Genomic DNA, 11,367 nt, shown 5'->3' on the forward strand with positions numbered 1-11,367 from the left:
ACTTCCCTCTGCCCTCCACACACCTCTCTCGGTGTCCCCCAGGCACGTAGGCAGCACTGCTCAGTCTCGGGAAGGGGAACCAACCACGTGTTCCCCGTCTCTCTTCTCAACACCACCATCCATCCCTCCACCCAGTCACCAGTTAAGTCAGAAACCCAGAGGGCATCCCAGGACTCCCTCTTCTTCATCCCCACATCTGGTTGGTTGGTGATGGAGCCTGTAGAGTCTATCTCCTTGGCAACTGGCTCTGCCCCTTCCTCTCCAGCCCATTCCCTTCTGTGCAACCTGTACTACGGCAATGATCTCAGATAGGTCTGCTGGCCTCTCCTTCGCCTCCAGGCTGCTGCCAGAGTCACGTTCCACAGGCATTAGCACCCAGTGACAAAGAAAGAAGCTGAGCCCTGCCCATGGCTGTTCTCTGGACGGTGTGGGCCCTGCTTCTTTTCAGCCACACTGCCTCACATGTGCCTCACACATGCGGGCCGGCCTAGGCCTCCTGGTTTTGGCCTATGTAGGTCCCTGTTTGTGAAGGAGTCTTCCCTTTCTCTTCCCTCCATCTCTCTGTTCCTAGCCCTAAGTAACACCCCCCATGCCTGGCCAACACCTGGTCCTCTTTCTGTGTATAACCCAGAAGTCTCATCTTCTTGAGGAAGAATTTTTCCCTTCCTTTTCGGGTGTCTTTCTCTGCCCTCTTCCTCCAAAAGGCTTTTAGTGGTGCCCATAGGCCTGTTCTACCAGACTGTGCGTCCTTCGCTGGGGAGGGAGTTGAGGTGGCAGGTAGAGAGGGTGGAAGTTGACTGTAGCAGTAGCTACCTCTCAGGAGGCCTCTGGTGGGTGTTACTGAAAATAAAATGAATTCAACAAAAGGCCAAAAATAACTTGGCTAAGCATACTCTCTCTTATTCTCCCGACGCTATTGTCTCAGCTCCCTTCATTGCTCTGCCTTTTCTTTTATTCATGCTCTCCTTCTGCGCCCTCTTTTCTCTTTTCTTTTTCCTGGCTTCTTCCTTCTCTCTTTAACTTCTGGAGGAACTCACACCAGCTCTGGACACAGCTGCCCTCTTTCCTCCTTGTTGTACCTCTTTCCCCTGGACCCTGTCTTTGAGGGTTTATGGCTATTTTCTAAGAGCATCAGCTTGTCACCTGCAGACACTGGCCTTTCTCTGGTGTCGTTGTCCCTGAAACTGGTGTCTGTGTAGTTGGCTATTGAAGGGAGAAATGGAAGCCGCAGGCTGAGTGTGAGCCTCTGCTCTGCTTACAGACACACTGTGGATTGCGGATCTGTGTGCTGCTGTAATGAGGATGTAGAGGCATGCAGAAACTCCGTTTTACACAGAGATATGACCTGGAGGGACTTAAGCCCCTTTAAGGATGAGCTCATCCGAGCTTCTCACTTGGCAGCAATGGCATATATAAGGCTTGGAAAGGCCAAGTGATACTGTAAGGTCACAGAATTGAAGGCCTACATGGGAGCAGAGCCAGTTAGCCAGCGACCTTTTCACTGATTCACTGTGGCCTTTGGAATGGCTCAGAGCCCAAGTCGCTAGTGGGTTAAGTAGGTGCTGAGGGCTGGTTCTGAGTGTCCCCCAACATTACCCACACCAACCAGCCAGGACACTGAGGTCGTGCAGTACCCACATTACTGTCAGGAAGGTTACCAGGCCAGCATGGGGAATGGCACCCAGGTGGGCAGGGCTGTCCCTGGCAGGCCCCTCTCCGGTGCTGAGCATGGCTCTAAGAATAAGTGACTGTTCCTTCTACAAAGTGGGATGGTGGCCCTAGATCCTGGCAAAAATGGGGGTCCCACCCTGTGCTCACAAGGCCCAGGCTTTCTCAGGGAGCCAGGCCCCTGCGTTGGACGTCCTTGTGTTTGCCATCCCATGTGTCAGTGAAGTGCCTAAGGAAGCATACATCACTTTTTCTATTTAATCTGCATGCTCAGAGGCGGAGTCCCGAGTGTGTGTCCCTCCTCACGGAGTCGAGGCACGGGGCCTAAAGTGAGTCATCAGATAGACAGAGCGGCGGCCGCGTCAGGGTACGCACGGCGGTACGTTAATGAGCGTTCACACCGACATGGCAAAGGCAGTGCTCTCAGTTTTTAAATGACAATTCTGTGACAAGTCATGCTGTTAATACACACAAGAAATACCAGTTAGCCTTCACGGAGATATAACACACAGCCTGTACAGATCACTGCTATCCCAAGTGCAGAACAGATTGTTTTCTCTGAAATGAGGCAAGAATTAGCAGGTCATTCAATTATTTGGGAAACAAAGATAAGTAGAAATAACAAATCCAAATATTGAACACCCATTACTACCCGGGAGCTACAAATCGGGTTGGCATTACAACATGCCCCTCCTCGGTAGCAAACCCAGGAAATGTGAGAAGTTGGCAGAAACACAAACCTATAAGGAATACGTGTCTATACAACAAAGACACAGTATCACTTCCCAAATGGCGCTTTCCAAATGCTCATCCCATCCACTGTGAGAAAAGCCCGGTGCGTACATTCGCCCCAACGGCATTGAGAAGAGCAACCTCCAGATGTCAAGCCAGCAGCTGGGATAAGTGGTCGGGAGCTTCTGCTGTGACCCCGAAGGAGGTGTGTGGGTCAGTCTGACAGCCTGGTGGCCAATGACGTCATTTCATAGGTATATCCTTAACTCCAGGAACAGAGCAGAGAGTCACGCTGACCCTCCCAGATCAGCTCCAGGGACCAAAATGTAAGATGTTATCTAGCAAGGCCCATTAAAGTCCAGTTGGGAGCACCTGGGACCTTCACACCGTGGTGGGACCGTAGGCGAGAGGAAGGTTACTCGCTCCAGGGTCACTGTTCCGTGTCCTTCCTTAGTGGGAATCGACTCGTGTCTAAGCCAGCTGAGCTGTTCCCTCTTCCCTCTTATCTGAAACCATCACCAGGAGAACTCAATGCGATTAGGACCGTCTCCTCCCGCTCAGAAGTGACTGAAGTCTCCAGGAAGGGCAAAGTAAATGTCCTACAAGTATGTCTATGTACAAGAGGTGAAAAGACAGTCTCTAAAGCACTTTGGGATTACCCTAGTGAAAGGCACCAGATAAATGCAAGTCATTACCAAATTGAAAAGTCAAGGATTCCAGCGTTCACATCCGCTAAGAGTGACCAGGACGGCTGTCTCCTTTTTTGGTGGTAAAACCCGCCTGTTTAGAAAAATACTCACGAGAGTGACTGAGCTCCCCTGCCCCCACTTTTCACAGACTCTATGGTCAGCGACCTAGTGGCCATGCTCAGGGACCTGATACCACGCGTTTGGGCAAACGGAAGAGTCCTCACAAGTTTGTGGCATCATTTCCTTCAGTGCAGCTAAGGCTGATGTTGCAAATTCTCTGCCTTCCAGTGCCAAAACACCAGCCAAAGCCAAGTACTCCGTGTGTCGATTCTGAAAAATAACCCTGCTCTTCGAACGGGGTGGCCTGTTGCCCCTAAGTCATCTCACCCTTTCCTGCTTCTGAGAAACAGATGGAGATGGTAGACCATCAGGCACCAGGACAGGTCACCTCCCTACCCTCCACCAGGATCGTCTGGTGGAAGGATTTGAACTGGGAACTCAAGGGCACATGTAACTAGTGCATACATCCAGCAAATTACCTGGGCTGTGGTATCCATGGCAACTACAAGTACACAAAGTCTTCTGACAAGATCCTCACCACCCTCCCATGATCAACCAAGACACAAAATGGACCTGTTTAGGGAAGGCCCAAGCTGTGGATAAAACACCTGCCTAGCTCCATGCTTAGGCTCCTGGATTTTGCAGCCTTTCCAGAGACCGAACCATAATGAAAGCCAACTGTAAAGCTATCTGGTTACCTAGAAGATAATGGAGAATTATCTTACAAAGGGGCCCAGGTTCCCCTTCACAATGTTATGTGCCAATGAAGAGGAGGAGGAGGAGGAGGAGGAGGAGGAGGAGAAGGAGGAGGAGGAGGAGGAGGAGGAGGAGGAGAAGGAGGGGGGGGGGGGAAGGCATTTTGGAAAAGAAAAGAGCTCTCAACCTTCAACACAAATTTAGAAGTTTAAAGGCCTTTTAAATAGCGTTGCGCTTTTCTGGAAGTTTACAATTGTTTATGAGAGTAGCGATGCTTTCTTTTACAACTCTCTCCTTTTTTCCGTCCTCTACACACCCTCCTCCAACAAATGGCAGTTGAAATGGAAATGGGAATTGTGGTGTTTCCATCCTGGGTAAGCAGCACAGCTTTCATGCATGTCTGTATTTTGAGTGCACACTTCCACACCACCAGATCCCCATGTCATACCAAGGGAATCACAGCATTGCAGGTAGCATACTCTATCCTAGATGCAAAACTACCTAAGGAACTTCTGCTTGGAAATAAAAGGGCTCTCGTTTTACAAGCTTGCAGAACAGGCAACAAGATTTCTAAACTACTGGCCTTGTCGGCAACCCAACAGTGTTCCTCAGGGAAAGAACACAGCAGTAAACTTCTTTTTAGTTGAAAAAGACGATACGACCTTATTTTTAAACATTTTTAAAGAACAAACATTTCAAAAACATGCTAATCCCTAAGACACAGCAAAGTTTGGTCAAATGGGCTAGACCGGGAACCTAAGCTAGAAAACAGACGCCTGCACGGTCACCCCAGGAAAGACAGAGGCCCACCTTTGAAAAGTCTGATTGACCTATGTTTAATGGAAGCCCCTGTCCCTAAAGCAGCTGTTCTAGGGGAAAAATTTCTATCTTCGCTACGTGGTTAACAGAGCAACATTTACGAGATAAACGTCAACACATAGTGTTCTAAAGGTGACCAGGTTCCCATGCAAATCACAGAGCTACGATCATTCCTAACCCAACTCACAGACCTGTGTTGGGCGTGTGCTTAACTTCACATTCTCTTGTTTTGGTATTAAAACGAATGAAGGCCATGAATTAAAAAACAAAACAAACAAACAAACAAAAAACAAACATTGAGATTCTGTTCTCACGTATGTGAGCAAAATCCCAGCATATCCTTGCTGACCCCACAGATGTGTTTCCACTGGACAGACAGGTAAGGGGCTTTGTGTACAGATCTCACAATGACAACCTTAGAAAAAGAGCACAGAAACCTCACAGACAGTACTGGGGGCCACGAGCACTAGAGAACACGGAGAACAGAAAAGTTAGCATTCTTGTGGGGGGTATTCATCCAGCAGAAAGGCAAAAACGTTCTATTGCCCGTGATGCAAAACACCCGTGAGGTGTCATTTCATCGAAAGGCGCGAAGGCATGGTGCCAGACACACCGCCCTCTGGAAAGGACTCTTAACTACTGTGGAAGCAACCTGGCTGCATAGCCCATGCATCTCTCCCTTTCGGGGCTGGCCACCTCCTTCTGCCATCACCCTAAGGTGCCTGGACTGAGTAAGAGGCACGAGGGGCAGCTCAACATTGTGGGTGTGAGGACACGTCCTCCTCCCTCGCTACTGTAGGGAATCATTTAAACTTAATTCGCTCGGCGAGCTCCTGCTCATGTTTGTCAGGCTCGCCATGAGGGACTTAACCTTATGGGCATAGTAGTCCCTCAAGTTGACGGACGGGACCTCCTTCATCCCGTCTCCGAAGTCACAGCTGCGCATCGCGCTCTCCAGCTGCTTCTGGCGCCGGTAGAAGTGGGAGAACTTGTTGAAGATCAGGGTGATGGGCAGGACCACCACGAGGATCCCCGCCAGGATGCAGGCGGAGGCGGTCAGTTTCCCCGCCATGGTCCCGGGGACCACGTCCCCGTACCCCACCGTGGTCATGCTGACGGTGGCCCACCACCAGCAGGCGGGGATGGTGGCCAGGCCCTCGTTCTCCTCCTTCTCGATGGTGTAGGCCACCACGGAGAAGATGGAAATCCCCACCGAGAGGTAGAGCAGAAGCAGCCCTACTTCCTTGTAGCTGTATTTGAGGGTGGCCCCCAGCGAGCGGAGGCCGGTGGAGTGCCTGGCCAGCTTTAAGATGCGGAAAATCCGCATCAGCCTTAGCACCTGGGCCACCCGGCCCAGGTTGGCCAAGGTGGGCGTGCTCTCCACCACCAGGTTCACCACCAGCGTGACGTAGAAGGGGACGATGGACATGAGGTCGATGAGGTTGAGGGCGTTCTTGAAGAACTTGAGGAAGTCGGGGGCCACGGCGAATCTGGCCAGCAGCTCCAGCGTGAACCAGGCGATGCCGAAGTGCTCCACGATTTCGAACCGGGGGTCCTCTCCCGGGTCACCCTGGCCATCAGGGATCTGGAAGTCGGGCAGGCTGTTGAGGCACATGGTGATGATGGAGCCCAGCACCACCAGGATGGACAGGATGCTGAAGACCCGGCTCAGCACCGAGTAGCCGGGGTTGTCCAGCGCCAGCCACAGCCGCCGCCGGATGCGGCCCAGGCGCTGGCCCTCGAACTTGGCGGCGTCGTTGTAGAAGGCCAGGATCTCATCGAAGGAGGACGAGGTGCTCTCCTGGTCGCTCTGCTCCTCCTCCCACTTGTCCTGCGCCGGCTCCACTTTGCGGCCGTGGTAGCTGTAGCTGCAGCAGGCGTCGATGAAGAACTCGTTGATGCCCCAGTACTCGATCTCCTGGCTGAAGGAGAAGACGCACAGCTCGGCCATGACGTGCAGCCGGCCGGTGCGGTAGAAGTGCAGCACGTAGGGGAAGAGCTCGGGGTTGCGGTCGAAGTAGAACTCGCGCTGGGCGTCGTCGTAGTCGTCGCAGAGCTCCAGGATGGCCTCCCGGGAGTGGCAGAGCAGCAGGCGGCCCAGGCGCGTCTCCGGGAAGCGCAGCAGCGTGTGCGAGCGCAGCCGCCTCTTGAAGCCCCCGACGTTGATGCGGACGTCTCCGTCCTCCACGTTGGCCACCTCCGACACATCCCACAGGCTCCGGCGGGTCATGTTGGAGACGCCGGGCCTCGGGCACCGAACCCAAGGCCGAACCGGGTGTTACACCTGGAAGCGGAGGGAACCGCATCGGATGAGCTCGGGGTGCTCAGAATCTGGGTGCCCCTCTCTTCTTTCCCACCCATCCCTGGTGTCAGTTTCCAGGATCCTCTCCAGGTGGGTGTCTGGGTGCTGAAGGGCACTGGGATGGGATGGGAGGAGTGGTTCTGGGTTGCTTTGCCCCCTCCCGTGGAAAGGCTGGAGGCGGGGTATGTTTCCACTAGCATGGCTGGGCCTTCCCCCCTCCCTGGCCCCCCATCCAGGGGGTCCTGCCTGTCCCTTTACGCCTGCATGAGTCGCGCCCCCGCCGCTCTGCGAGCAAAGGGGGCTGCGAGCTGACCTTGCCCGTGGGCGGGCCGAGGAGACGTCCCCGCCCGCTCGCCGCAGACAGGCGGGACCGGAGCTGGGATGCGCACTGGCAGGGCTGGGCCGAGATGGGGGCGCGTAGCTTCAGGAGGGAGGCTGGGGAATGCACTGCGCGAGTCTGTGAACGGAGACTGGGGGGTAAGGAGCCGGCCTGGCATCCTCTGTGTCCAGCCCCCACGACTGGAGTCCCCTCGCCCCCCGCCCCGGCCTCCCTGCCCGCCGGGCGCGGTGCCCCCCGAGCCGCGTGCGCCGCGCGCGCCGCGCCTCACCCAGCAGAGCGGCCAGGGCTCCAGGGCTCGCCCTGAGCCTTCTGGAAGCGCTTACCTGCGAGCACCGGGGCCCGTGGCCAGGGCCGGCGGCGGGAAACTTCCCCAACCTGCTGGCGGGCATCGCTGCGGCTGCCGCTGCGAGCGGCTGTGCGTGTGTGCGCAGCGCGGATGTGAGTGTGTGTGCGCCCGGCGGGCAGGCGGGCGGGGTCCGCCGAGCGGCTCCTCCTGTCTCCGGCCGGAGATGCCACCGCCGCCTGCAGTTGCAGAAGGCTCACAGGTGGCTGCTGGCCCCGATGCTCACAGAGCCACCTCTCTGGATCAGAGCGCCCTTCATCCCCAACAGCAACAGCAGCCGAGCTGCAGGCGCCAGCGGGAGCGGAGCGGGCGCCCTCGCGGTGGTGCTGAACGGACAGCTCCGCGCCCCCGGTCCCAGGCGCTGCAGCCGCTGCAGCCACAGCTTCTCTCTCTCCACCGGCACGTCATGACCACCCCTTTGCGCCCCCCCGGCTCCATTCAGGGCTCACACCTTCACCATGCCCTCCCCCACCTCCTGGTGACAGCTGTTACAGCCACCCTCCCTCCTCCCGGAGCTCAAGCAGGGGATCGCCTGCGTTGACCTTTCCCCACTGGGTCTCAGGCGGGAGCGGGGAGGGAAGGAACCGGAGGCACTGTGGGGTTCCCCCTTTAGGGACCTGATGAAAGTGGGGTTCCCCCTTTAGGGACCTGATGAAAGTTTCCTGAAGCTGAGGGACGGAGGGGTGTTGGGGGGGTTGTTGGGGCAGGCAGCGGAAGGGCAGAAGAGGGGGCAGGGAAGCTTGAGGGCGAGCCCAGCTGAGCTTGCCAGGGCGGGAGCACAGGCCCCTTCCGCGTGGGCAGGAGTCACCGAGTTCTGTTGGGGAGTTCTGTGTGGGCACTATGTGTGTGTGTGCACAGGCGTGTGTGCTGTGTGGGCTTTCAAGGAATGCACAAAGGTGTGTGTGTGTGTGTGTGTGTGCGCGTGTGGTTTGAGGACAGTAGGACTTTTCAGGGTCTGTGTGCAGCCTCGATAAGAATGGGACCTCTGAGGGGTGGGGAGATGTGTGCAGTGCATGTACCCATGGGAGGCTGAGAGCTAGCTGTGTGTACAGGGTGCTGTATGCGGTGCAGCATTCAGCGGACAATGATAGGATGTGCGTGCTGACACAGTGGAGACTGAGAGGTGTGAGTCCAGTGCAGTGTCCTCAGTACTGTGTCCCCCATTCTCCGGGAGATTATGGCCCAGATCTGAGCTCTGACCTCCTTAGTGTGCTCCCGAAGGTGGGCCCCACGCTCAGAAATGGACCCACAGCCTCCTCCCCTTGGTTTCTCCGTCCTTCTGCATGATCCTGACCTGCAAGGACTAGCACATCCTGTGAGCCTGGCAGAGAGCTGGTGGGCCCCAGGTCTTGGTCAGACGTAGCGTGGCTCTGGACTCACAGGCAGCCCCAGAGCCGCCATGGAAAGCACATCCCTTCTGAGGTGGCCCGGCCAATGCCGTCATAACTAGTCTGATGCTCTGTGCAGCTTGGTTGCTGAGGGAATCCTCGAGGGGCCTGGGGCCGTCATTCTGGCTTCATGTGGGGCTTCCTGGGAAGCCTGGCTTCATTTAGAGCAAACCTGTCCCTGCCCAGCCACCTGCCTCTGGTGTGTGGGGGACTGTGTGCAGGTGTGTGGCCTCTGAGAGGGCTCCACACCCATGTCCCTGCAAGTGCACGTGGGAGGGGAGGATAAGGTGGGGAGGGCCATACATGTTTCCTTTTGTGTCTAGTGCTTTTAGAGAGGTGTGTGTGTGTCTGTGAGAGAGAGGGGGGGGCAATATTTGTTGTCATTGTCTTCTCAAGGTCTGTGTTTGAAGTATGTTTGTCTCATTCCCTACCAAGGTCTGCTGGCCCTATCATTTTAAGTCTGTGGCTCTCCCATACCTGCTTGGGGCCCAGTGTCTGTGCCTGCCCTCTGCTTGCTTTTCCTGGGGTCAGGTGGCCCCTGGGTCTCTTTTATCCCCAGGGGAGTGCAGCTGAGAGTGTGCCACGCTTGCTGCTGCTGCTGCTGCTGCTGTTGTGTGTGTGTGTGTGTGTGTGTGTGTGTGAGAGAGAGAGAGAGAGAGAGAGAGAGAGAGAGAGAGAGAATACGTGTGTAATCCTGTGCTGCTGCCTCTCTCCCTACTTTTCAACCCCAACTACATACACCTCAGGGCGGTGTTGGCTGAGGTCTCCCTTTGCAGAGCATCTGTGGGGCAGCAGGCTCCCTGGGCCCAGCGACTCGCTCCAGCCCTTCGCCGCCCTCTCACTGCCTGGCTCCCACCACCCAAGGCTCATCTCCGCCCCCTGCTTCACCGCCACCTGTCAGGGCTTCTGCTGCAAGGCCACCGTTCCCAGCCTCTCCCAGCCCTGGCCTCACTTAGGCTTCACCTGCCCTGGCGCAGTGCATAAGCCACCTTTCCTGCTGCATTTGGAGGGTCCCTCCTCCCCTCCCCCCTAAGTCTTGGATTTGATGACTCTGTGGTTGCCCTCCCTCTCCTGCTTTATTTCTCTGCCTGCCCCTTCTGTTCCTGTCTGGATTTGTTCCTGCTCCTCCTTCCTTCCTCTGTGGCTGTGGGAGGTTTGGCGTGCGGGAAGCCCTCTCTGCCCTCTAATCCCCCTTGTCCCTCCCACCCTCATGGCCATCTATCAGCAGACACCAGGGCTGTCTCCCCCTTCTAATGGGGTCACTCTGCCCCCTCTCATCTCCCCCTTCCCTCCTCCCCTTCCAACAGAGCTGTGCCAACATGCCCCAGCCACGCAGGGCCCCGGGTTCATGCCTGCTGTTCGCTTGCATTCTGGAGGTCAAGGACAAGCCCCCATGCCTACCTTTCCTTGAACAGGTTGGTGAACTTGGCAGCCAAAAGAGAGGCCTGGGCTTGGAGCCCAGCCGTTGTGTCTTGGGAAGGCGGAGGCAGGCCCTCCGTGGGCCTGACAGATGCCTCTGCAGAGGGTTAAGTGCATGTGACAGGCAGAGCCACTCGTGTATTTCCCAGCCACCGCGCTGAAGAGAAATGGGGCTGCCTCCCTCCTTCGGAACCAGGGAAGCGGGCCGTGTGTATTTGAGGTCTGAGCCCCGGTCTCAAAATGCAGCTGCCTGCTCCCGGCGACAGCTGCCTGGGCCCGGGCTGGGCTGCCAGGGGGGTCCTGATAGGGTAGGGGGGCCGGGGGAGAGGCATCCTGGGAAGGGGGACACGGAGATCCCCAGGCAGTGGCCCACATCCTGGCACCTGGAAGACGATCATCTCTGCCTTCCCCGCCAACACGGATCTCTCAGTGGAGCCCACACATGGCAGAGCCGGCTGTCTCTCTGACAGGCGAGGGGGCTGCGCTGGCGACGGCAGCAGAGGGAGCCAGGCTGCCTGACCTACATTCCCGCCCCGAGGCGCCGAGCACTCAGCCTCTCCCTGGAGGGTGAGCTCGGGGCACCCACCGCCCTGTTGGGGGCACCGTCATCGGTGTCCTTCCTGCTCCCTACAAGCCAGGCTCCCCATCACAGCCAGAGTGTCTCCTAAAAACACCAGCCAGGTCATGTCATTCCCTCTTGGAAAGCTTCTGGGGGCTTCCTGTCAAACTGAGGACGGCCCTTACCACAGATCCAGGACCCCTCCCGTGCACCCCTGCCCAGCTTGCAGGCTTCACCCCCTGGTGTCTTCCTCTCCGTTCTCTCCAGCCGCCTGCTGCCTGCTCCCCCCTCCTTCACCCCCAGCTCATGCACCTGCTGCTCTCTCCGCCTGTCATGGCAGCGTCACACCTGG

The 11,367-nt window shown here is 56.7% G+C and overlaps 1 protein-coding gene across 1 annotated transcript; it reads right to left on the minus strand.

Moving 5' to 3' along the window:
• Positions 1 to 4,508: 4,508 nt before the first annotated feature.
• On the minus strand, positions 4,509 to 7,868 carry KCNS2 (potassium voltage-gated channel modifier subfamily S member 2). The gene is made up of 2 exons (XM_036436769.2): positions 7,630 to 7,868; positions 4,509 to 6,948 (listed from the first exon to the last, which is right to left on the minus strand). Exon 2 carries the CDS (start codon positions 6,892 to 6,894, stop codon positions 5,455 to 5,457), a length of 1,440 nt encoding a protein of 479 aa, XP_036292662.1. The 5' UTR covers positions 6,895 to 6,948; positions 7,630 to 7,868; the 3' UTR covers positions 4,509 to 5,454.
• Positions 7,869 to 11,367: the final 3,499 nt, after the last annotated feature.

The sequence above is a fragment of the Pipistrellus kuhlii genome, unplaced genomic scaffold (assembly GCF_014108245.1).
Source record: "Pipistrellus kuhlii isolate mPipKuh1 unplaced genomic scaffold, mPipKuh1.p scaffold_m20_p_14, whole genome shotgun sequence".
Taxonomy (NCBI): Eukaryota; Metazoa; Chordata; class Mammalia; order Chiroptera; family Vespertilionidae; genus Pipistrellus; species Pipistrellus kuhlii.